The sequence below is a fragment of the Camarhynchus parvulus genome, chromosome 1 (genome assembly GCF_901933205.1).
Source record: "Camarhynchus parvulus chromosome 1, STF_HiC, whole genome shotgun sequence".
Classification (NCBI taxonomy): domain Eukaryota; kingdom Metazoa; phylum Chordata; class Aves; order Passeriformes; family Thraupidae; genus Camarhynchus; species Camarhynchus parvulus.
In genome coordinates, this window is record NC_044571.1 from 86,605,253 (window position 1) to 86,631,160 (window position 25,908).

The 25,908-nt window shown below is 48.1% G+C and overlaps 1 protein-coding gene across 1 annotated transcript; it reads right to left on the reverse strand.

Annotated features, from left to right (window-relative positions):
- Nucleotides 1–987: 987 nt before the first annotated feature.
- On the reverse strand, nt 988–25,680 carry LOC115903131 (alpha-2-macroglobulin-like protein 1). The gene is made up of 34 exons (XM_030947386.1): nt 25,577–25,680; nt 22,136–22,319; nt 20,983–21,145; nt 20,570–20,627; nt 18,992–19,164; nt 18,300–18,384; nt 17,382–17,496; nt 16,935–17,049; nt 16,426–16,535; nt 15,709–15,876; nt 15,164–15,394; nt 14,703–14,766; nt 13,803–13,948; nt 12,685–12,834; nt 12,205–12,321; nt 11,500–11,663; nt 10,972–11,073; nt 9,503–9,728; nt 8,881–9,007; nt 8,473–8,594; nt 7,932–7,986; nt 7,130–7,213; nt 6,567–6,743; nt 6,324–6,405; nt 5,799–5,955; nt 5,527–5,601; nt 4,252–4,414; nt 3,389–3,606; nt 2,992–3,207; nt 2,404–2,528; nt 1,955–2,045; nt 1,444–1,512; nt 1,121–1,223; nt 988–1,028 (listed from the first exon to the last, which is right to left on the reverse strand). Exons 1-34 carry the CDS (start codon nt 25,678–25,680, stop codon nt 988–990), a joined length of 4,380 nt encoding a protein of 1,459 aa, XP_030803246.1.
- Nucleotides 25,681–25,908: the final 228 nt, after the last annotated feature.

Consider the following 25,908-nt stretch of genomic DNA (forward strand, 5'->3'; position numbering starts at 1 on the left):
GTCTGTGAGATACACAGCAGGGTAGATTTACACCCACATAAAGTGCACCAGCAGCCAAGACTTATGTCTCAGCTACATCTGTGTGCAGGAGGTGATGCTCAGTGGGATCAGTCTCCATGCAGGACTAGGAGTCCTCACCCCATACTGATGGCTGCACAACATGCTGGAGGGGAATCCAGTGCTGGAGGAAATGAATGCCATGACACAGCTGAGATACAGAGTTTGCCTCTGCTCACTCTTCCCAGGTAAAGGCTGTCACAGGGTCCAAACACACACAACAGTAGCCAGATTTGTGATTTGTATTTTATTTTCATTCTTTTTGCAAGCAAGAAAATCCCTGGATTAAAACAATCAGAGTTAATCAGACACGCAAAAAAAATTCACCAGGTAATGGCTGTCAGGATGAGCAGCATAACTTAGGCTGGATTTAGTCCTGAAATCCAGCCTGAGATGTGTCCCAGCACCAAAATCCCAAGCCTGAGATGTGACTTTACAGGTGTTTCATTATACCAGGAGCAATAATGCAGCAGCCCCACTGTCCTAAGGCATCTTGCATTAGTGGGATCCCTGTGAGCTGAAGCAGTGGACAGTAAGGAAGCAGTCCAAGTCCCTGGAGAAATGAGAGCAGAAGAGAGAGTAACCCAGAGAGAAAATAATATGACCCAAATTATTAATTTGGGATGCTAACAGCTAGGGAGCACAGGCTTTCACTAAGGACTCTAAAGGAAAGGGGTTTTTTGTTTGATCCACTATCTTTGTGTCACTTCAGCCCCTCCCCAGAAAGAGAAACTCTCCATATATAATATGCCCAAATATGATAAGCTGAAACCAGTACCATGAATTCTACTTAGGGAGTTTCAGATACAATCCTAGATGAAGAGAACGTGCTGAATCAGAGATACACAGGGCTCCAGCAGGACACAGAGAAGTGGATGGGGTGCACAGGAAGGTCTGTACAGGGGGCTGAGGAGGGGATTTGCACCTACCTCAGATGCAGAAGACATTATAGTCAGCCAGGGCCTGCTCCTCTGCAACAGAAGAGGAGAGATCTAAGTTATCCTTGCACAGAGCCAAGTGCAGACACCCAGGCAGCCCTGGCACCCCATGGTTCCCCACTGACCTGGGCTGTAGTAGTCATAGACCCTGACATGGCCTGGCTTCAGGTTGGTCACCTCAATCTCCTGCTCCAGATGCAGGATATATGTGTCAGAGATATGGCTCAGCTGGGGAAGAAAATAAATGACAGTTCACTTATGAGTTGTTCTTTTTATTCCTCACCTGAATTTGATCCTACTAACTGACAATAACAACTCTGTAGACTCAAACATTGGACTTCAAGATAAATCTTGAGTATACTGATCTGCTAGCCCCAGTCCTGGATTCTCCCAAAAATTCTGGCATTGCCCTCCACTCCTTCAGGTTCTCTAGCAGCACAGACATTACCTTGTCCAAGTAGATGGCAACACCTCCTTGTGTTTTCTCAGTTCTTCTCACAGAGTGTCCATGCTGCAGCTAGGACAGGAGAGAGGAGAAAGCAATTTAGTTTCATCTTTTGAAAGGAAAGTGTGAGACATCCCAACAAGGTTTATCTGAGTTGGCAGATTCTCATTCACTCGCTTCCAAATGTATTTTGGACTCCTATCTCTTCAGGCTGATCTCCCTGCAGGGCCACTCAGCTCCTGCAAACCCCAAGGACAAGAGCCTAGGGCATTTAGCTGACAGGGGAATGCTAAGCTGATTGGGTCAGAAGTATCACCATCCTCAAGGCTCACAGAAACAGCCAACAGTATGTGTTCAAGTTTGTTGTGTGGCAGAGAGGAAGGGATGGTGAGATTGCTCAAGGAAGAGACAGGCAACACCTTCCTATACAGCCTTCCCATACAGCCTTCCCCTCTCCTTGAGCATGGATGGTCCCACTGACACCACATCCACACCCTGACTCCACACATCTTACAGACATCCCAGATCCTGGAGCCAGGGCAAATCCAGTCGGTAGGGACACCTCCAGAATCACCATGTTGGAAGTGGATTTCTTCCCATTGTACCTGGGGGAGAAGATGAAAAAGAGTGTCTGGGGGAGAACATTAAAAAGAGAATATCTCCTAGCTTTCCCTTCCCTTTACCACCAGTCCTTGTGTGCGGTGCCCTGAGCCAGGCAGCCCAGCCAGGGCTGGGGACAGGCAGTCACTGCTCCCTCTCACAGGGTGCAGAGGATGGCTGCACTGCTCTGAGCATCCCCGCTCTGAGCTGACTACTGCACACCTCTCTCAGCAAGAGCCAAGGCTCTGCATCCTCCCTCCTGCTGAAACTGCCTGATGCCCCCAGTGCAGCCAAGAAGCACCCCTCAGCTGTCCAGCCATGCCCAGCTTTCCTTCCCAAGTGGGGTGAGATCTTTGGAGTCACCTGACATTGACATGGACAGTAACAGAGCGTGTATTGTCCTTGGTGCAATTGAGAGGCTCGGTTTTCACTTGCAAGGCAAAGGATGTGGAGTCTTGTGGGGAGGGTGTGTTGTACCTCAGCACCATCTGCAGGGAGAGACAAAAAGACAGACTAAAACATTGACAATTAGCTTTATATCATCTATGATACCTTTTTTTTTTCCACTGGCTACTCAACTCCTTGAGATTGGACCCCAGACAGTGAATGGATAAATGATATGCAGTAAGCACACTCGTCCCAGTACCCAAAATAAAGGTCACTCAGATTGGAAACCTTCCATGGGTTCCTTCTCAAACTTTCAGTTGAGACTGTGCAAGTCAGGCACACAGCAGTGGGATCGCTATAAAGCATTTTCATCTTCCAGTACTCTTGAGAGCCATGGAAGCATCATGGTCCTCATATTTGGGCAGGTTCTGTCTGTTTCCTCCCACACACAGGTTTATTGCATTGGCACCAGGCTGGGGTTAAAGCACCATCAATGCACATTTCCTCCCACAGAGGTGCAGCAGAGTTTTGGTTTTGACAAGATGAGGGGATGAGGGAACCTACCCGAGTAAAGACACAGCAGCTGCCGTGGGCCTGCACCAAGAACTTGCCCGGGACCTCTGTCAGTGCCGCCTCCTGCACCAGCAGCCGGTTCTGGTAGGAGACCTGGAACTTCTTCCCAAAGCCTCCATGGGACCTCACCCTCACCTCTGCATCCCCCTGTGTGCTGTGTGTCAGTGCTGCATACTTGGCCAATGCCTGCAAGGCCACCACTGTGTCCTGAAAGGAAAACACAAGTACATTTGCATCTCTGACATCCAGAGACACTTGAAACCAGCATCCTGAGGACCTCCACATACAAAGGCTCTTTTGCCCAAAGCATTTACGCTTCCATACATTGTGTACATATCTTGCAGAGGTTCTTTCTCAAGAAATATCCCCTTCCCTGGCCATGAGTTACCTGTGTTGAGGCAAAGCCTCCATAGGCATTCTGCTGCCTGGTGAGCCAGGCTACGATGCCAGAGGCCATGGTGAGGTCGGACTCTGTGACATTTGGCTTGGAGAGCAGGGCCAGGAGGACGTAGGCTGTCATCTCCACATCCACAGGCACTGGTTGTGACCAAGGGCTGGTACTGGTTCTGGGCTTGGATGAGGTCTGACTCCAATGGATCTGCCCGTCTGGGAAAGGAAGGTAGCAGAGGGAATCTTGAGGGATGTCAGGGTGCAACACCTGTGGCCTAGCCTCCTAAACACAGGGGCTTGTGTCTCCAGAGACCATTGGGTAAACACCTTTTGGTTGGGTCATCACATCACCAGGGTAGCTAAAAACCAATGTATTTTGCAATACTTAAAACTCCATATTCTAGACCAAGGTGACATGCAAAAACTAATGCACCAATAATGCACATATGTATTACTTCCCAGTTGTCCAAATTCTGTATTGCCTTGTTTGCCAGGTCCACTAACAACCTGGTACTAGCCAGCTGTCCACTGGCCAGCCCTGAGGGTCAGGGACTAACAAGACATGGGGCACTTTACTTTCCTCTCTGGCATTTTGCAGTCCTGCACAAGAATGCCCAAGTCTCCCAAACCCCAACCTCCGCTTCAGGTGCCAGAAAAGGGCAAGAGATCTGAAGGAAATCAGCACCCACACCACAGTGGTGGCAGCACACGCCATGAGCTCATTCAGTGGATGTCTAAAAGCTCTCCTTGGTGAAGGGCCTGGAGGGTGAGGCTGTGCTCCTCCCAGCTGCACCTTACCAAGGGCTCAGAAAGGTCACCTGTCCCTTCTCTGGCATTCCCCTGGCTCCGAGGCCCTCATACCTGCTCTGATTGCCTTTTGGTCAAGCACATGGAGGAGCTCTTGTGTGCGCTGGGAGTCCTTAGCCAGGGCGAAGGTGTAGGCCAGCAGGGCCTGGGTGTAAGGGCTGGCAGCCTTGGGCAGGGCAGGAGCGAGGCAGCCCAGAGCCCTGCGCACCACCGAGCTCTGCAGGCAAGAGGGACACGCTGCTGGTCACACACAAACCCCTGGGACACGAGCAGGAGCATGCACACATTTCTGTGCCAGCACAGAAAGCACCCCGTTCATGCACTCCGGTGACTCTGTGCCCAGGCCCGCACTCTCTCTATCAGCAGTAGCAGCATCTTCAGCCCTTGGTGGAAGGTGCTTGACAGACCCCCTCCTGAGCTGGTTTTGGGCTTCAGCAGTGCTCTCCCAATGAAATGAGCACCTTTCCTGAGGGAGTAACACCACCATGCCTCACTTTCTCAGGCCAAACACAGCAACAGCAAAACCACACAACTGCTAACGAGTACACACAGCCTGCTGAGCAGGGTGACTGTGTTTAATTCACCTTCACAGTGAATAACTGTACTATGGTGAAAAAGGGGTGACCTGAAGGACATCTATTGCCAGAAAGAAGATTAATTTCCATCTGTCTTCCTTTTTTTTGCCTAAACCCACTGCTTTCTGTTCCACTGAAAAGCATCGCTTTTTTAGACTTCCAGAGAGCTTCACTTCTCAATGTCTACAATTGTGTTTCTCCATGAAGTTAATTGATGGAGAAGTTTTTTATTTGCCTGTGCCACAGCCTAGTAACTAGCTACAATCCTTAGCACTGGTAAGAGCTCCTTCTTATTGTCATTACTTAACCATGCAGTTACAGCTGCCCTACAGCACTCCCTTCCCAGACTTCTGCTTTATTTGTGAAGCTAAACCCAATTAGGAATTACATTATGTCTATTTACTTGACTGTGGGAGCAGGTCCACCCACCTCACAATCAGCCTTCAGCTGGGTAGGACCAACAAGGGCATGGGAGGAGTGGGAATTAACAGCTCGTTCCTGGGAAATGGCCAACACAGTATCTAGCCATGAAGTCCAGTGGTTCCCAGTAGTTTAACCTCACCTTCTCCCTGCCAGGGATGTCGTCCTCAAAGGGAGAGATTTTCCTGAGAAGCTGTAAAATCTTCCTCACCCACTCAATTACTTTGCCCACAAGTGCCTCCAAGGTGCTCTGATGCCTGCCCCAGTGTTACCACTAAGCTCGTTAAGATTCAGATGTTAAGGCAAGAGCATGGCAAAGAACGCCAGGATTTACCTCTGGTGTTGCCCCTGCCTCCAAGTATGCAGCAGTGATGTAGGCAGCCAAGGGGACTTCCCCATCTACACCTCCCTAAAAAAAAACATAGACATCCAAACAGCTGGGAAAATTAATAGGCAAATACTGAAGCTTTTCAGGAGAGGCCTCCCTATCCCTGGATTGCTCCCTCTCAAGAAAGCACTGCAGTACAGGCAAGTGAATTTAACCAATTACCAGCACACTTGGCAAGAACTGCTTGATGATGTCCTTCAAGGTGCACTGGCTCCTACCTTCATGAATGTGTGGAAAAGTTGTCCCACATTTTTGAAGCAACCACTGGGAAGCTGGTGGAATTCCAGCCAGCTGAGAGCAGCCTGGATAATCCGGTTGTCCAGGTAAATGTATGGCTTGGCTTGGACAAAGCATTTAACCACAAATGCAGTCAGCCTGATTGAGGAGAACAGAAAAAAAAGGCATGAAAGAAGGAAGAGAGAATCAGAGACAGGTGGAGTGCATGACAGAGCAGGAAGAATGAATGGAAAGAAAGAATCTAAGCAGAAGTTGAGGGGGAAAAATGTGAGTTTGAAACTGGTGCATCTCTCTTTACCTATTGTGCTATTTCTAATGTGCTGGTTCAAGATCAGTTCATCCCCAGGACTGGGGATGCCTACCCAGTGTGGTGCCCTAGTCCACAAAGCTTCTAGAACACTTTGGATCCAATAGGACAGCAAGGGTTTCATGCTGGAAGCAGAAAGCTGCCCACCTCCTGGCTGTCAGAGAGCAGGTAGACAGCAGGGAGAGAGCCCAGGGCTTACCAAGTATTACCATACTCATCCTTGGTACCAAATTCACTGTAGGAGCCGTCAGGGTGCTGGTACTGCAGCTGTATCTGGTACCCTGGGAAGCAGGATAGGACATGAGTGCTCACAATGGTATTTGCAATGAAATTGCTGTGCAGGAATAGGGTGGTTGAGTGCTCCAGGTGGAAGGGGAGTGGGAACCTGGGACTGTCAGACACAGGGGAAGGCAGAGGGGCAGGGTGGCTCTGTTGCACTCACCGTTGCGCAGGAATCCTGCTGCCCTGTCCTTGATCTCAGGGCTCAGCTGCCTCGTCTTCTCCAGGTACTGCAGCACATAGACAACGGGGGCAAACAGCACCATGTTCTGCTCCCCACAGCCGTGGGGCAGCTGCACCAGGTGGTCCAGGTTCTGCAGTGCCAACCCCATGAGGTCCCCTGAGACAAAACATAAGCACCCTGACCACCTCCTAGGCAGCAAGATTCCTACCTGTGACCATTCCCAGCAGTGCACCAAGCAAGGCAGGCCCAGCACAGCAGTGTGGGGACACCTCTGTCCAGCCACCTTATCAGTTCCAATGTGCCCCTCATATGAGCTGTACACATTCCCATCCTGGCAGGGAAGCTCATCAACGCAACACTCTCTCCCTTGCTGCGTGTTTTAGGTTGTCAGTAATCAGGAAACACAGCCACACGCATGAGAAGAACATGGCAGTGGAGCCTTGGAAACCTCAGGAGTGGGGTGTGGGGAAATTTGGGCTTTCCTTGGGCTAAACTCAGAGATATGGGATTTGCAAGGGTACCACCATAGCTTAACTCCTTACCAGTGACTGAGACAGTGGCTCTGACTGAACCTTCAACCACATTTAGAGGCAGCACCAGGGACACAGACTCCTCTGCTGGATTCCCTGACACCAGTACGGTAAGGTGTGGGGAGAACAAAAAGAAACAGATTCTGGTGAAAAAAAGCCTTCAAAACCCCAGAAACTGTTCAGGGCTGTCCTGTGATAACTTCCCATTTTCCTGTCACAGAGGCTGTTAATCACTTCCAAAATCTATGTCCCATTCCACCCTTAATTTCCTCCATCCACCTCATGGTAACTGTGCTGTCCTAACACCCTTCTTTATAAAGAGGTTGAGAGGATTATCTCCTGGAAATCCTCAGGGGTCAAAGTCACCTATTTTTCTCTACAGAAGTTACTCCATCTCATTTAAGATTTCAGTTGCAAGACTGTCTCCTCAATGCTCCTCATGCTCTCAAAATCAGCTGATGACCCCATCATACACCATAAAATTCAAGACAGGAACAGCAATCCTAAGCCATGACCTCCAGCCTCGCCATGTTCAGTAGTGTGGTTTTATTTCCACAGGTGAAAAAGGCCTCAAGCTGTCACATTAGTGCCAGGGATGTTGATGGTTAAAGAGCAGACCTCCCCACATCCCTGGCTAGGAGAAAGCCCTAGCTGGCACTACAATTAGAGTACGCTTCTGTAGCTTCATCATGTGGACAGAGGAAATTGTTCAACAAGTTTCCACTTGTTGAACTATTCTGGGTTGAATACCCAGAAGGTGGTTAGACTGGAAGAGGGGGATGAACAGGGTGAAAGAAGAAAGCAATCCATCTACCTTTTTTGGGACACAGGATGGAGCTGTGAGCCTTTTCTACCAACACTCCCTCTGGCTGTTGGAGCACATAAAAGTAGCATTTTAATGAGCACCCAGGAGAGAAACGGGATTACAAGTGGATTAGAAGAAGGTATGTTCAGAATCCTGGTTCAGGGTGGACAGTCAGCTGGAGTACCATCGTTATCACACAAAAATACAAACTACTTTCAACCATTTTCACTTCAGATCAGAAACCAGCAGGCATTTTCAGAATATCCTAATTCTGAATATCTGTGAAAACGGTGCTGTAAGATTCAGCGGAGAACTCAGGAGACAAGGACATAAAAGAGTGTTTAAAGTTTCCAATGGTATGAAGTGAAGGACATCCCTTTACCTTCTACATCCATCAGCCCTCATGGCTGAGCCCAGCTCAGGCCCTGAGATGATAATTGCACATTTTGAATAGCATTTTGAATAGTAACTCCCAAAATTAACACACACAAAATCTGGGAATTGCACAAAGCCTACTTTGAGGCTTAGGTAACAGAACAGCTTGACTGACCCGGACTTGAATGAGTTTGGTGATCGTGTCTTTCTGTCCTTGTTTTGGGACAAATGGTATCTCCTCACCACAGAGCTCTTTGGAGGCCACAGCCTCTGCGCTGAGGGTGATGTTCATGAGCCCTGAAAATAACACACATTTAGGTGCATAAGACACTTTCTGAAGAAAGATTTCCTGTTAATGCAATAGACATCACCTGCTGACAACAAAAAATTTGATCAGAGCCCTATATGTTTCTGTACCTCCTAGCACAGGTTTGTGAGTAACCATGACCATAGGATAAGTGCAAATAAGTACTCTGGGTAGCTGAGCAAACAGCTCCTCACTCTATGTCAGCTCTTACAAAACACCCCCACCTTGGTCCCATCCCTTCCCAATTCCAGCACCCCACCTCTCTGTGCTTCTCACCCAGCTGCTCAGCTGTGACACTCCACTGAAAGGTCTTGGCTTCCCCAGCACACAAGCAGCTGCTGTAGGCACAGCCTTTGCATGGCTTCAGCTGGAAGTGTGCAGACTCCTCCAGGGTCACTTGGATCTGAAGGGGCAGAAGGGATGGCAGGTGGCAATAAATAAACATCAACAACACAAAAAGGAAGCCTACAGAGGGTAGAAGCAGGGCACAGCCTGAGAGCAATACATACAGATTGTTTGACTGGACAGGGATCAGGTTGGGAAAGCTAAAGTCCTGGCAACCTGGCCAGGGTTATCAAGGGCAATGTCTGTGTTTGTGCTTGGGATTGCCCCAGCCCACATGCAGGACCCTGCACTTGGCCTCGCTGAACTTCATGGGGTTTTCACAGGCCCAACTCTCAATCATCTCAAGGATGCTTCCTTATTTCTCTTTTTAAAAGTGGGGGTAATGTTTTGCATTTTCCAGTCAGAGGGAAAGTCACTGAATTGCCATGGCTTCTCAAAGGGGATTTGGAACTGGATGATCTTTAAAGTCCCTTCCCCTATGACTCTATGATCATAGGCCACAGGTGTCAGCCATGTCCTGCTTTCCTTGCAGAGGCTCTCAGGGCTCACCTACCCTCATGCATTGCTGCAGGTTGTTGGAGACTGTGGCCTTCAAGTTGAAGGTCTCACCCTGGACCACAGAAGATGGCAGTGGCAGCTCCACAAGAAAGGGCTTGGAAACAATCAGCCGGGAGGCTGGAGCAAACCCAAAGCCGTTCTGTCCTGTGCAGAACATTCCTGCTTTCCATTCTGTGATGGCATCAGGCACAGTGACATTGATGCTCTTGTTCCCACTGAGGCTGGGGAGAAGTGGACAGCAACAGAAGCATTTTATTGAATGATGCCATGCCAGGTGACCTGCTCTGTGTTCTTCTCTGCAGAGCACCCCATCCTCTCACCTCAGTCCAACCCCTACTGAACTTGCAGCCCTTGCAGGGTTACAAGTCCTTGTAGAAGTGGGGACCCCACCTCGGGTGCTTATACTGACAGAACTTGGGTCAATAGGGTACATGGCTGCAAGATGCCATCAATCACAGACAGCACTTCACCTTTGCACATCTAAAGATGACTTACAGATGTCAGCAGTCTTATTTTTCTCGGCCTAGAAATGGAGAACCAGAAACCAGAAACCAAGAGAGCAACAGGACGAGCAGCAGTATGGCTTAGATGAGGTTGATCCAGCCATTCTCTGTCCTGTGAGACACTGACAGCTTAAAGCCCAGCATGAGGGCAGGGCAGAGACTTGTCCTGTGCACACATCACAGCTTTTGAGAGGAGCAGACTGTTCTGCAGCTGCCACCACAGCCAACACAAAAAGCAGAGAGAGCTAAAGGTACTGGTATTATTCAGCTTATTTCACCGTGCATGTACAGGAAGGCAACACACACAACACAGAAACTTTTGGTGGCTCAGATGAGGTTGGTGAACAAGTCACAGAAGAGATATCTGCTGCCAGGGGTGAAGAGGTAGATGTATCTGTAAGGACAGTGGAGGTGGGAGAGGGCAGATGTTGATAGGAAATATACTCGGGATCTGGCCTGAGCATATTTCAGGCTTCAGAGGACACACAAGAAAATCTTCAAGTCTCATGTGAAAAATCTCCAAAAGCTCTCTCAGTGGACCCTGTGTACACACTGAGCCTTTCTCACAGGACACAATTTTCAGTCCTGTGAAAGACTTCTATGGACATCAGCTCCCCCTGGATACCGGGATACATCTGTGAGCACATTTTGGGAAATGCAAGCCCACAGGACGACAGAAAGCAGAGTATAGGCAGTAAACTAAGCTGGTTTGCTGCACCTCATGCTTTTCTATCTTCCTATGCCAGCCACCTCTCACGGATGACCAGCACTCCTAGTAGAGGAAAATGCATTTAATGAATACACCAACTCCAGCAATGAACAGCCTACAGGGATGAGCCCCATGATGTATGCCCTTAAGTGTCTTGCACAGCTGCCTGTGATCTAAACTCAGCTGCATCTGCTGCCTCTCCCAGCCACACAAAATGACCCAGACTAAACCCCCACTGCTCAGTTTACTCACCCCACGGAATACAAATCCCACAGCCAGGTTTGGTGAAAACGCTTGTGTGCTTTCTCTTCAGCTGCAGAAAAAGGTGGAAACATAGTGGGCTGATAGGTTGATATCAGATGTTCTGTTGGAAACAACAAAGACCTATAGTCACCATAGGGTCCTCAGGTCCTGGTTAAGAGCAGAGGAGCTCCAGCACAGCTCAGGCTGCAACAAATGCAGTCAGTTCTTGGGAAGCCTGGCAACAGAACAAAATGTGCTGTCCCAAATTTTAAAATCCTTTGCCTCATTTCAAATGTCAGAGGTGCTTTAGGCTTTACTTGCATGTGGAGGCACCATGGGACAGGCAACATTTCCTTCACTCCAGAGATAAAACCTGGGATCAGACATCCCACTAACAGCCCTCACACTAGCACAACAGGTTTAGGGACAGGAAACCCTCTTTCTCCTCCATTTGCACTTACAGCAAGTGCTGCCTCTTGGCTCAAATCCAGGACTGCTTTCACATGAAAGACTAAGCCTCCCATGTAAGAAGAAAAAGCTGTCAAATGCTTACTGTTATACACTTTATGGGGCTGGGCAAATGTCAACATGGGCCTGGAAATAGACATTCCTCTTCCCTGCAGCATAGTTGTCAATGGAGTGGTTGGGCATACTCTGGGTTTCTTGATATTGGTGTTGGACATAATTTTCAACCCCATTTCCTGTAGGAAAAAATTAATCACCAGAAGATTGTCCTCTCTTCTCTGCCCTCTGCCCTTGTGCCTTCCTGTCCCCTCATGCAGTGGGGCTTGGCTGTCCTCTGTATTCTCTTGCTTCATTTTAAGAAGGAATAATTCAGATCCCCCACAATGAGCAAACATGCTCTTCTAAGGTAATTCATCTGGCCTGAGTCAGCCAAATTTATGCTTTTCAAACATATGGTCATTTGGGTACTATGCCTTCTCTGCCTGCAGGGTGCAATTGCTCATGCTATGAAGATTAAACAAATTGTGTGAAATCCAATAAAAGTAATGAATAATCCTTGGCATCCTGAGTCACACAACCCAAGTGCGGCAACCACACAATGATTTTTCCTTATACATTTCAAATCATCTATTCAAATAGCAAGTGAGTTACAAGGGCTTAAACTGCACCTGTTCACTGTCCTGTCTGCAGCAGCATCCCTTGGATATTGGTAAAGTCAGAGCCCACATTTCCCTCAGTTCATGAATTATCTCAACCCACCAAATCAACCATTTTTACCCTGAATGCAGTAAACACATCAGGCTCATCAGAATTTGGGAGCCCACATGAACGATCATCTTCAGACACTTGGCGAGGATACCTGGCATTATAAACAGATGGGAACAGCCCATAGATCTGAGAAAGCAAGGGAAAAAAAATCAGTGCAAATTAAACCTGGCATTCCCTTCCTCTCCCACATCCAAGGCCTGTTTGAGTTGCTTCTGGCTACTGTACATGAACATGTGCCAGAAAGCCCAGGATCGCTGTCACTCTTCCTGGGCTCTCCTCTGATAGTGCCAGCACAGGAGCTGTTTTACCACCAAGTGATGGTCAACATCTCCCTTAATCCCTAATCCCTACCCATCCACACTGGGAGCGCTGCTGATCCCTCCAGGCCGTGATTTCAGTTTCCTGGAGTTAAATTCTGCACAGGTGCAATGACCACCCTCCCACATGGCCTCAGGAGGGAAGGGAAAATGTCAGGGCAGGCTTGCTCACCGAGTGGCTGCTCAGTTCTTTTCCTGGCTTCATCCAAAAGGCGCTTGGATCCACAGCCCAGACAGCACACGTAGAGCCAGGAGCTGCCTGCAGGCGGAGGCCAACCTGTGAGCCAGGAAGAGTCTCTGGCGTGGAGAAGCTCAGCTCCACCTGGATGGGAAGAATGCAGGCAATGCCTGAGTGACATTGCTAAGGGTGGCCACCCACCACTTCCCAAGCAGGCAAGGGACTTACATGAAGAGAGTTTCCAAGGACCTGCCTTGGATAGGCAGCCAAGGAACCTCCCAAGGACCCCCAGGAGGTATTTTAAAAAGACAACACTGAGGTTCTAACAGGAAAGATGCCAGAGGGGGAGCCATCAGTGTGCACATGGCGACATTCCCGTATCAGAGCACAGCTCTCTCTTCTTTACCTGGCAAACCAGCCAGCCATGGTCACACACCTCACAGCTGTCTTATGAAGTCCCTCCTTCTGGGCCCCCAGATCAAAAATAAGCCTAGTCCTTGTCTCCAGGCTCTTTGTGGGATTGGCCTCAGTTTCCTGAAACAACTCCTGTTCTTGATTGAATCTGACTGTCTATGGCAGACAAGCAGCTGTGGAGCTGTGCAGCAGGGGTAATGCCCTCTCAGAAATTCACCTTTGGAGTGCAAGACACAGCCAAGAAAGCAGATTCCCAAGGATGTCACAATGACCAGATGCACTCAGCCCATTCTGGATGGCCAGTAAAATCCACTTCTTCCATCATCCACTTTCAGATGCCATCCCAATACCACATACTAGCAATTCTAATTGCTGCAGCAGCAGAGCAGCCCTGAGCTCTCCTGAGAACCACACAAATGATCTGTGCTGGGCTGGATTATCTATGCTCCTACCAGGCTGCAGTTGCCCATGGAGACAGACAGCATATCTCTGCCTTTCCCAAGCATTGCAGCAGCTCCCACAATGCTGAGCACACATTTTCTCCAAACATCACAGCACACCTCACCAGTCACAAACTGCAGTTCGTGTGACAGCATCACACACAGTGTCAGCCGCACACAGCAACACAACTCTCCTTTCATTGCAGCAGACACATCCCTGCTCACACATTTAGTCACAGCCTCAGACACAAACCCTACCTTGTTTCTGAAACACGTGGAGACACTGAAGATGGCAGAATCAGCAATGATTTTTCCATTAGGGAAGATGACGTAAACAACAAGTCTTGGAGCTGGAGCATAGGTCAAGCTGAATGTAAGAGGGATGGAGAAGGAGCCTTCCAGCACTAGATGGAGAAGAGAGAAGATTGATAATGAAAATAGAGTCTGATCATCTTTGCCATTCTGCATGCACCTGTTTAAATCCTTTCCTCCTTTACTGAAGTCTTTCAAGACCAAAGAGGTTTCTGGAGACTTATGAAACAATCAGCACATCTCTGGATCTGGTATTCAAGACCAGCAAAAGACTTTTCTGTTTATTGCCCTGGGGACACAAAACAGTACTTTGGAGTTCAAGCTTGGCTCCATAAAGAGTGAGATTCTCAGATATCTTTCAAAGCCTCCTCTCACCCAACACCTCCCATCCCATCACCAACAAAGAGATGACCTTATCCCAAAATACTTATAATTCAGGAATCAAAAAGCAAGAGCTGGAGAAATAGGCAACAGTGGGTCAACAGATCAAAATTATAAAATGTGGCATCCTAAGCACCCAGATTAGTTGGAGACACTGTTGCTATGGAGAGTAAGACTGCAGGTTCGTGCTGCTCGCAGGAGCAGCAGCAAAAGGAGACTTGAAGACAACAAAGAATGAGCCTATGGACTCATGCTGAGAAAATGGGAAATGCTGAGTATTCTCTTGGTACAAAGAAGGAGGGCAAAGGGAACATGAAATCTGGAAAGACACAGGGCTCTGACACAGCACACAAGTGGTGAGCCACCCCTGCATTGCAAGGAGGCTTAACACCACTTGTCCAGATAAGAGGGGATGCCACAGACCACTGAGTGCTTGCTAGACATGACACTGGGGAATGCACTTACTTCTTGGCAGCCCAACCCAAACAGTCTGCTGACCTGCATGGACTATCCCTCTTTTCCCTGTGACCTAGAGAAGAACACAGAAAGGGATGGTCACATAGTCACATAGCCTTTGAGATCACTAAGAAACCCTAAAATTAAATTGGGAGATTAAATGGGGGTTGGGGGAGGAATATAAACTTTATTTGCTCCCTAGTAAGCTAGAAAGTAGAGCTCAGGGGTGAAGTGATGTTGGGAAGGACAGGTAAGGCAAATACCTGCCCTGCACCTGTGCAGATCCTAAAAGAAAGGTTCTGCCTTTGTTGCTATTACTGCAGTACCAGAATCAAAACCAGTTTCATGATGACTGGAAGAACTCCCTGTCCTGGCCTGAGCCAAGACTATCAAATATCATGCTTGAACTCTAAGAGATGCTGATCTTGGGCCTTCAGCTGTCACCCACTAGTGCTTCCCCAGAAACTCACAAAGTAGGAGAAAATGACACGCTTGGGCCCATGTTCCAGGTCTTCCTCATAAATTTTGAAGTCCACCTGGACAGACTGTGTGTTACCACAGGGCATTGTCTCTGGCACACGGATGATAGAGAGGAAGCTCCTGCTGGTGCTGTAGAATGGATGGATGAAATAAGAGGCTCGCTGGTAACTCAAGTCAGCTGTCCCAGGGTCTCTGTCTGAATCTTGATGCAGGACACTTGCCTGGTGACACAAAAAACCAAACCATTTAGTTTCTCTAGTTAAACAATTCAGCTGCAAATCACCTTTGTTAGACAATCTGAGCAATGCCAATGACAGGTCTCTCTGTGGAGAGCTCACGAGGAAAGCAACCAGCGCCTGGAGAATAAGCTCTCAGAGGGAGAGCCAAGATGTCAGCCAAGATCTAGAACATGCTGAGGTGTTTCAGGTTTGTGTTACTCTCCCTTGGGAAGGAGCAAGGAAGATGTTTGTGGGACAGTAAACAGCTCTGACATGCAGACATACCCCTGCCACAAGATATACCCTTCCTCACTTACCTCCAGGGAGACCAAGGTCCTGTTCCAGGCAGAGGTGTCCAGGCTAAATGAAGCTGTTCCAGAGTCCCCAGTGATGTACTTCTGCGTAAATTGCTGCTCAGCACAGTTTACTACAAGGAGGACTTCTTTGTTCTTCAGTGCTTTGCCTCGGTAATCAATTACTTTAATCTGAGAATATCATGGGGAGCAAGAGAAGTGCAGAAGAATCTAATTAGCTGACAGAATCTCTGGTGTCCCCAAGTCAGGAGCAGTGTTTCCAAAGACAGCAAGATCACTCTTTTAGTCACTAATAATTTTATCGACACTGCCACTGTTCCTGTCATATTACCACTTGTGCTACCATGTTCATTCACAGAATCACAGAATCACAGAATGGGTAAGGTTGGAAGGAATCACAGTGGGTCATCTGGTTCAGCCTCCAGTGCTCTTCACCCCTTCCCAGCAGAAGACCTCCTGGCTGCTGAAATTCCAGATGTTTGGGTTTGCACCACCCCATATTAAAGCCCATAGCTGCTCTCCCTCATGGGTTATTTGGTAAATGGGAGTCTTGGGTGTTATTCTGACACTGGACAATTCCAGAGTTTTGTTTCTGGGAGTCATTTGTGCCCTCCCAAGCCCCTGGCAAGAGATGGGGTCAGAAAAGACAGTAAGTAAAGGTTATTTACTGTGAAATATTGCTCACGCTTTCCCCTTCAAAGAACTGAAACTGGGAATTACCTTTCCTCTGTACATCTGTCCAGGGTGGTAGTAAGAATTCACATCATCAAACAAGGCCATCCCGCCAATCCTGGAGATGAGTAATTTGTGGGAAGCATTGACCTGTATCTCTGAATGAAAGCAGCAAGACAGAAACATGAGAGAGGGAACAAGAAAGCCAAGCAGTCCTCAGCAATTTCCCTGAAGAGTGACTGGTAATAGGGATGGACATGTTCAGCTGCACACACATTTCATATCCCAATGGTGATCTGCCCAAGATTCTGGGGATCTGGTCTTTCTCCCATTTAACTTCTAGCTTTTAGAGAGCCTCAGCACCTGACACCACACTCAGTGAGTGTGTGATGCCATCAAGAGCTGCTGTCTCTGTCCCCATCTGTGAGGTTACATAGCAGGCCCCAGTGGGCTCAGAAGGCTCAGATCCCTTCCTAGCCTGAAAGTCTCTGGTGCTTTTGGTCAGATTAGCACATCTTCACCTGCCTCCTCCCAGGCAGCAGAAATCCCAGAGTTACCTGTGGCATCCTCCAGCAGCGAGGCCTCTGCAGCTATGCTGTCCCGGTAGTAGCGAAAGTCTCGGCTGAAGGAGGACAGGCTCACGTTTGTGGAGAAGCAGCCTGCCTCATCCGTCTGAAAGTACAGGGAGAAGAAACAAGGTCTGAGAGAGGCACTTGCATTAGAATTTATGGAAGAGGCAGAGGAGCAGTGGCATGGAACCCCTGCTCTCAGGGTGCTTTTCCTTTTGGCATTGCAGCCCAGGATGTGGAGCAGGCACATGACGAGCCCAGTCACAATCATCAGGCACAGCTGCTGAGAGGCAGCACCAGTAGCAGTGGCCAAGCAGCCAAAACAATGTGTTAACATTGCTGTTACTTCAGCTAAAGGACCCAGCAGCCTTGTGTTACCCTGAGGCTGAGCACAAATGCCCCAGAACACAGCTCAGCTCTTCCTAAGCATCTCACCTGGTTGCTGAATTTGTAACAGAGATCGGGTTTGGAAGCACTGGGCAGGAACGGGGCTATCTTCTGACAAAGGTTCACATGAACCATCCCCTGGACGCTTTTCCCACGAGTGTATCTGTTTGGGGGAGCAGGGAGAGGAAGAGACAGTCACACACAGTGGGAGAACACACGGCTTGCTTTGCACAGCCCCAGAGACCACTCGCTGCTGGATACTCACACTCCAGCACAAGAGTGACAGTCATACAGCAGGCCCAGGAGTCCTGACCCAGCAAGCAGGATCAGGACAGGGCTGTGCAGTGACAGGAGATCAAGGGCTTTGTGATATAATTAGCACCAAACTAAATTATTTTGGGTAACTAGAGTGTTGTAACTATATATCAGCATCACCTGCAATAACCCCAGGATGTGCTGAAACCATTCATCATCTTATGACCAGAAACATGGGCGATTAATAAAGTGTCTTCTATTAAAAAATCACCTTTACATGGGGCTAACTGTAGCATCGTCCTTGGATTATACCTGGGGCAATTCCTTTTTTCCTCCCTCTAGTTTCCACTTGAGCATAATCTGGAAAAGCTTCCCATCATTTCCCATGAGTTTATTCTTCAGGGAGATGAACACCACATGTCTGTCATGTCCTGTCCCACAGTTGCTTGTCAAAGGGTAGGCTGTTCCCCCAGGTTTTGTGTGTGCAGATTTGTGAAGTGTTTTTAGACAAGAGGCATTGGGAGTATCAGAATGATAGTTACAGGAATGTTTTGTGTTGCCTCAGGGTGCAAACAGCTGCCATGGAAGGTTCTGGCTTCCTGTGACTGAAGTGTAGTAAACTTGCCCTTTAGCTCCCCATGGTTACCCACCCAGCTTGTGCACATCAGGCCAGAAATGAGCACAGGGCCATCCCTCGGGTCAGATCCTCACCTGCCACATACCCGGAGCGGGAAGGTTGCCTCTAGTGCATAAATCTGATTAGGGGCCTCAAAGATCACTTGAAATTTTGGCAGCACTGGAAGGGAAAAACAGAGAACTGTAGGAAACACAGGCCAGGGACAGCCTTCACAAAGAATTAACATAAAGGCAGACAATCATGGAATAAGGGACGGGAAATAGAGAAGGAAGGTGATGAGAAGGGAAAGGAAAGATTTTCCAGTATCTTTAACAGATTTGTGTGTAGGCCCTGGATGATTTGCTCCTTCCCAAACTAAAACCAAACATGCCCATGACCCTGGTACTTGTGGCAGCTATTTTCAATGAGAGAAGGCTGGCCTCCCAATACAGTTGATTAGGGAATGAAAATGAAGTGAAAGGCCACTGGACTTCATATTCTCTGGAAAAGTCCATCCTAAATTGCCTTGTTTTATCTGACTGTGACATCCATAGGAATCAGCTGTGTCAAAGTTCTGGAGCTATGCACAACACTCCTCCCACACGCTAAGCCAAGGTCCCGAAGCAATGTCCTCTCCTGAGCCTCAGCTCAGACTCTTTTCTGTGACAGATGCTACCACTTTTCCCATTTGCTCCTGGGATGGTTATGGAGGAATAAACACCCTGCTTCCTGGGCCAGGAGTGCAGGGTGCTGTCAGGAGCTCAGACAAAGCCCCGCGTGCTCGTACCGCGCTCCTTGACGGAGAAGCTGCCGTAGGCTCTGGCGCTGGTGACGTTGATGACATACGTTCCCAGCAGGGGCTCCTCACTCAGCTGGAAAGACAGCTCTGCAATGCCATCCTGAGGGACCACCTTCTGCCACTGCTCTATCTGGTTGTTCTTAGGGTCCTGCACCCACAAGAAAGAAGGAGTTGTTCCAGCATCTCACTGATCCACATCCCATAGAAACTGAGCTTCAGGATTTCAGTGTTGTGGACTACCAGGTTCTATAGCTAAGGAAATGAGGTTTGGTATAGACTGATCAGGAAATTTTGAAGAAATCATAATGCTCAGATTCTGCTCCCAGCATCTGAGCCTCCTTCTGCACTTATTTAAACTCTGATTTTAAGCAAAGATTCTTCGCAGTTCTAACTTTCTTTCATAAGCATCTAAGTTTTCTATTTATCCTCTTGCAAGTCTAGAACAACAGATTTCTCCTGAAGTGCCTAGGAGCATAACCTCAAAGAAGTGCATAAAAAATAAGCTGAAAGGAGTATGTTAGTTTAAACATTTAACATCCAACAACAACAAAAAAAAGAAGCTCTACTATTCCACTCAGAGGTCTGTAAAATCTACCAGAAACTGAATATGTACAGCACAGTGAAACTCCTGCCATCACCATTACTCTAACACGAGATTTCAGCATCACTTACCAGGAGAAACAGGGAAATCTGGGGAGGAAAAAATGCAAAAACATTAGAAGAGAGAAACATATGCCAGCACCACACACAAGGTACTTCAGACTCAGAACCCTCTCTGAAGGATGTGCAAGGTGATTTGGAAACTTAAGAGCATTGACAACACTACAAAATAAAACAAATGCCACCAAAAAAAAAAAAAAAAGGAGAAATACCAGGTGGGTTCATAACAGTAAGGTGTGAAGAAAAGGAAAGAAAAAACTAATCTGGAGGTCACGCAGTACTTAATAATGACTTCCTGACAGAAAAACTCAGAAGTCACTGCCCAACCAAACCTAGTTCTGGTTCAGGTGTGGTCTTAGGAGGATTACAGAGGTATAGGATCACATAATTTGGAATGACCCTCTGGAGGCCACCTACTCCAACATCCTGCTGAAACATGTCTTCCTGAGCAGATTGCTCATAGCCTTCTCCAGCTGAGTTCTGAACATCTCCAATGATGAAAATGGCTTTTCTGGACACATTTCCACATTGTTGCAATCAAAAAGTTTGTCCTAAAAATGTCTAAGCAGCACTTCCCATATTCCAGCTTGTAGGGTGCAGGATAAAAGCACCCTTCCCCACAAGAAGGAAAACCTGTTTTACAATCTGTTCACTCCCCGTGTGACACCATCACATCAGGAATCAACATGTCCCATTCTTGCAGCTGCCTGACCATTCTACCAAGATGGGCAAGAGGCATGCACACCTCTGCCATCTCCCTGGCAGCTCCTATTGCCCTCTGCATGGTCATAAAACCTGCCAGGGGTGAATGTGGAAAAGCTGGAGCTTTGGCTGCTGAGCAGGGTGGAAGGGAGGTAGGATGCATGCATGGTACAAGGCAGCCTCTCCCACAGCCCCTAGGATGCGCTTACCGAATCATTGAGTGCAAGGAATTCCTCATCCAGAGTCACAATGCGAAATTTCACTGAAGAAGGAAATCAGGGAATATATTATCAGATCTCAGTTTTTCCCTACAGACCCCTGCTCCATGTGCTTCCCCAGCTCCTGCCTCCATTCTAGACACACTTGTGGTAACGTCTGACACAAACATTCCCACATGGAAGGCACCATGGACATGGTTATCATTATCTACTGCCTCCTGCAACTCCACAGTCATCACAAACCAGACATTACAAACACTGAAAACACCATTCAGCAAGAGATGTGGTCTCAAAGCCTTCTGCTAGGGCTGTTCATGCATTGCAGGGCATCACAGTGTTTCCATATGGTGCAACCAGCAAAAAGCCTGGGACCCTCAGCTGCTCCCATTTGCATCTCACCTGTCTCCCCTGGTTCGTAGATGGGCTTGTCTGTTTGGATGATGGTGCCATTCCTGGACTCGCAGATCAGGACCTTTTTCTGCTCCTCAACATTGACCCCATCTCCTGTGATGGTCAGTTTTACAGTGGCAACCTCCTCTGTGCCATCAGCTGGAGGGGCAACCTGCACAGACAGAGAGAGGAGAGCACACAGGCCCCAGGTAATCTTCTGACAGTAAAGAGGAACAACTCACTGGTTCCCTCCCACTGTGCCAGGAGGGAGCAATCAGCAACAGCCTCTGAAACCAGATCACATCCAGATCTCACACAGTCCTACATGAACAGCAGGAGGCCCTGCATGCCATGGAATCTCTCCTTTTTCCCTCTGGTGACAAGCAAGCACCTGACAGTTTTGAGTTTTCAGACTTGTTCAGGAAGACGGGCAGATGACAGGAAGGTGAGAGATGGCAGCAGATAATCAAAAGAGAGAGATCAAGCAGTTGCACAGCCTCAAATGCTAGGCTTTCAGAGCTACCCAGCACTTACAAGCAAGAAATCCAAAGTAGAAAACACAACCAGAAAGACTCTGGATGCCAAAGACCCCAGCAGCCTCAGCACAGAATATACAGTATAACAGAAGAGGTATTGCTTAGACATGTCTGCCTTATCCCAGACCTTTGCTAAGTTCTCACCAACAATAAATAACCTCTAAGATGCTGTTTAGAAAAACAGGAATATTCATTTCCATCCAACTAGTCTTCAGTAGCTTCCAAGAGCTGAGTTGCTGCCTGATTTCAGGTACTACAGAAACTGCAGTATGTCCTGCAAGACACCATTTCCCCGAGCTTTAGCTGTGAACCTGCACAAGTCCTTCAGAAAGAGCTAAAGCTGCTTCATCTGGTCTGTAATGGAGGAGAGGGACACAGGTGGTATCCAGAATTCTGGCAGATTTTAACAAATGTAAATTTCATTTCAAAATTCGATTCAGAAAGGAAATTCAGTGCTAACCAACAGGCTGTGTTGGGCTGTGCATCCCTGGACACCACCCATTCCCTTCCTGAAAGGCTCACACCAGGACAAAGTAGACCCCAGCCATGTCACCCCTGGTTAGGGAGTAACACAAGCAATTTCCTGAATGGAAAATCAGTGATGGCATTTGCCTAGGGTGGCTCACCCAGAACTTAGTGCACAGGAAAGTCTTCTTCTTCTGGATGGTTTCTTGCATCAAGAGCTCCCGTCCTGCAGAGCGCTCCAAGGCCAGATTCACTTGAATTTTTGCTTCATGACAGGTGATGTGGAGGCAGGCAACCTGGGTGGATGGGTACCGGAGAGCTGCAGGGATCACCACCAGGTAATGTCTGTGGTGGGGGAGGACAGCAGAGGTGGTGTCAGTCTGAGGTCTCAAGAGGTGTAAGAAAACTGCCCTGCTGTGGCCCACTACTGCAGAATCCTGCAGCAATGTGCCATGGCTTCCATCAACATTCAAAAGCATCAATGAGCCCAGCAAAGCTGTTGCTTCACTGAAACTTGAGAAATAGTTTCTGCTTGATTAGCTTAAGTATAGCCCTATAATCTTTTTCAAACCCCTTATTCCAGTAATCTCCTGAACTCTCCAAAAACATCCCATGCTGTCTTCAGAAGAGGTGGTTTCATAATCTTGCAGTCTAGACACCAGTTATTTGATCTGCATTGCAACTGCAGAGCAAACATCTCTGGGCCTAAGGACTGACCTGAAAGACCCCCAAAAAGCTTGTACTGACCTGCAGGAGCCAAACTAAGGCATGGGAGGCAAGGTGTATGACTCAGCTAGTCCTTGGGGTGACCTGATAGAGCAGGAAGCATGAGAGCTGATGGCATGAGATGTGGTCCATCTAGCTAGACTGATGAAAGAGACTGAAACAGGAGTTCAGCATCACTCACAGTTGGTGAGAAGCAGCTACAGCATGGAACAGAAGGCTCAGGAGGATTGCTATCCTCATCCTGGGGGTTCTTGCTGCCCAGTCTCAAGTGGCTCTCTTCCTCTGAAATCTCTGAGGCTGTTTATATGGAGGGTAATTTCTTTCTAGCACAGCCTAAATGAAGAGGTGGGGTGTGGGGAGGAGCCAGCCTCTCCCCACCTCTCCCTGTCTCCTGAGATTCCACACAGCAGCTGTAAGGATAAGCACACTGTGCCAAGTGCCCCTTAGCCAAGAGCAGCCGCCCTGGCTGCCAGCCACCAGTTCAGAACATCCCCTCCTGCAAGGCTGCTGTGGAGACACCTGACCAAATGGACTTCTCGCAGCAAAAAACAGTGAGAACTTTGCTGACCAGTGACCCAGGCCAGGTCCTGATCACTTGTCACTTGCATCCCTTTGTTTCAGCTGGAGATGGATTGCTGCGGTGCAGCCCGCAGCGAGAGCTGCCCCCTGCACACGGCAGTGTCCTCACGGGGGACAGAGCTCAGGAGCTCTGATTAGGGCTCAGATTAGGGGGGTGTGGATCTCCTCAGCCTGTCTGGCTTGAGAATGGAGCAAATCCTTCCATGTGCATAAGGAAGCAGCACTGCCACCAGCCAGCAACCACTAATGAGCTAATGAGCTAATGACTTTTCCTTCCCTGCACAACACGAGGAAAATGGAAACAGATACTGGCCCACAGAGGTCTCCACCAGCGCCCTGCAACACCCATTAGTCATGGCATCATCTGCAAGGCGGGGAGCCTCAGGAACAGCTTCCAGTTCTTCATTATTCTGGGTCTGAAAGGTCTGGCATCCAGGGATACAACCTTTTGGTTCTGCTTTTGAACCTGAGGGTCGGGTTAAAACTCGCCAATTAAATATGTGGGACATCTTGTAAGCACTGATGGCAGCCTGTACAGTGGGTAGTCATCGTCCTGGTTAGCCAGTTTGGCCTCCAGAAAAGCACAGTCACCACATAAAGTGCCTGCTGTGAGCAGTCCACAAACTACATCTGAGTCTTATGTGACAGCCTGAGCTGAGATGTACAAGGGACTGTCCTAATAATACAGGCAGCTACAGTTCTGTGCCTGGAAATTTTTCCCAGTGCTGTTTAACAGTGCCAATGCAGCCTAAGCTTTCCATACCTGCATCCCAACACGATGTTATTCAAGCAATCAGTTGGGATCTCTTCACCTGGCAAAACCAGCTTGATGCACAGCAATGTTCAGCTAACTCGGGAGCCCTGATCCCAGGCTCTCCATAGTCCCTTCCCAGATGGAGTTGGGAAGACTGGCATCAGGGCTGCACATTATGTACAGGATGTTAGTGCTAACTAGTATTGCCTTTGTCTCAAATGAACACCTCACTGTTCAGCTGATTGAGGTAACTGGCCAGAGGCTGATAGAAGTCAACTCTGAGTGGGTCTAAATCACTGTTAGGCTCCTTGGCAAGGGAGCCTAGACACTTTTTATTTTGAAGAACACGTTCTCCCCATTCTTGTCTCTTTGTGTCCTTCTCAAAGGAAGAGGTCACATTATGGAGAGTGTCAGTCACAGAATGGGTCAGATTGGAAGGGACCACAGTGGGTCACCCCATCCAACCTCCCCGCTGAAGCTGATTCCCCCCAGAGCACATGTCATCTAGTCAGTTTTCAAATATCTCCAGTGAGAGAGACTCCACAACCTCTCTGGGCAATCTGTTCCAGTGCTCAGTCACCTGCACAGTAAGAAGTTCTTCCTCATATTTGTGTGGAATTGCCCATGCATCAGTTTCTGCCTGTTGCCTCTTTTCCTATTGCTTAGCACTTCTAAAAAACAGTCTGCCAGGCAAACTTAAATTTTTTTTTGTCTAAAACCAGATTTTCCCACAAATGGCATAGGCCAGATTGATCACAAATCACAGCCAGAGAGGTCCAGATGCTGGCAGATTTCTGGCAGGAGCTGCACTCACTGGGGCCAGCACTGAGGAGATCTTTCTGACCCTGTCCCACCATGCCCTCCTGCCGTGTTTGCCCAGGTGTGCTCTCTATTCCTTGTTTAGCTTTGGCAAACCTGGCTTTTGGTCACATGAACATACATTTGAAGGATCTGCATCAAAGGCAGTGACTGACAGCTGCACAGGTGTCACAAACTCAAAGTCTCTGCAACAGAGAAAGCAAAGCAAGGTTGTGCAGCCTTTCTAGTTCTTCATTTTCTTTCTCTAAAAGGGCTCCAAGAAGGCCTTTGTGGCTGAAGTGTTGAGCCAAGATTCCCATGGGGAGTAAGGGATCTATTCCTCCTGAAAACACACTTCAGCTGGAGCACAGGACACAGTCCATACTGGCCATGCAATGCCATATAGAAACCTCTTCTCCACAGTTAAAACCTGAATCAAAAACTGAAAAGGAAGAAGGGAAGTCTCAGGAAAGGTCATACATATGATAAATTGATAACATTGTCCAAGGTTCAGAATGAGGAAAAGGACCTTGGAAATCACTCCTGTGTTCTAATATCTTTGAAGAAAATAAAAAGGCAGTGGTCTCAATGAACTGCATGAGGAGAGTACTGGAGAAGTACCCATATCTGCAGAGCACTTTGATAGGAGACTGTGCAGAGGGGAGGAAGTCCTCACTTTCTTTGAAGAAGCACATCTGTTGGGGAGCCTGTAGTGCAGAGTAATTCATCAAAGCAACTGAATCACTCTTCATCCTCCTCTAGACACATATCACCAATGTCATACAGGCCTTGGGCCTCCTCTGTTGCCTTCTTTCCAATCACAAATTTCATGCTCCTCATCAGCGACATTTCCAACTCGCCTCTTACACACACACATGCTCACTCCATAAGTGCTGTGTAGCAAAGACAATGAGATTTGTTATCCCTGTGTTCTGATAGTGAAGTATACTTTTGCATTAAGGATATTTCATAGCTCATGTAAAGTTCATAAAAATCTGCCAGGCCTTAGTGCTTCTGCAACCTGACTAGCACCCATAACATAATGGGATCCCTTTAAAGAATCTCTCCACAATGGCA

What these genes read in the sequence shown, in the direction of transcription:
- LOC115903131 (XM_030947386.1), bottom strand. Translation starts at nt 25,680, where the DNA reads ATGTCGCTGATGAGGAGCATGAAATTTGTGATTGGAAAGAAGGCAACA. An exon ending in GTTACAAATTCAGCAACCAG is followed by an intron (nt 17,050 to 17,381) that starts GTGAGATGCTTA and finishes CTGTACTTTCAG; the next exon opens with ACGGATGAGGCAGGCTGCTT. An exon ending in CTATGACTACTACAGCCCAG is followed by an intron (nt 1,029 to 1,120) that starts GTCAGTGGGGAA and finishes CTTCTGTTGCAG; the next exon opens with AGGAGCAGGCCCTGGCTGAC.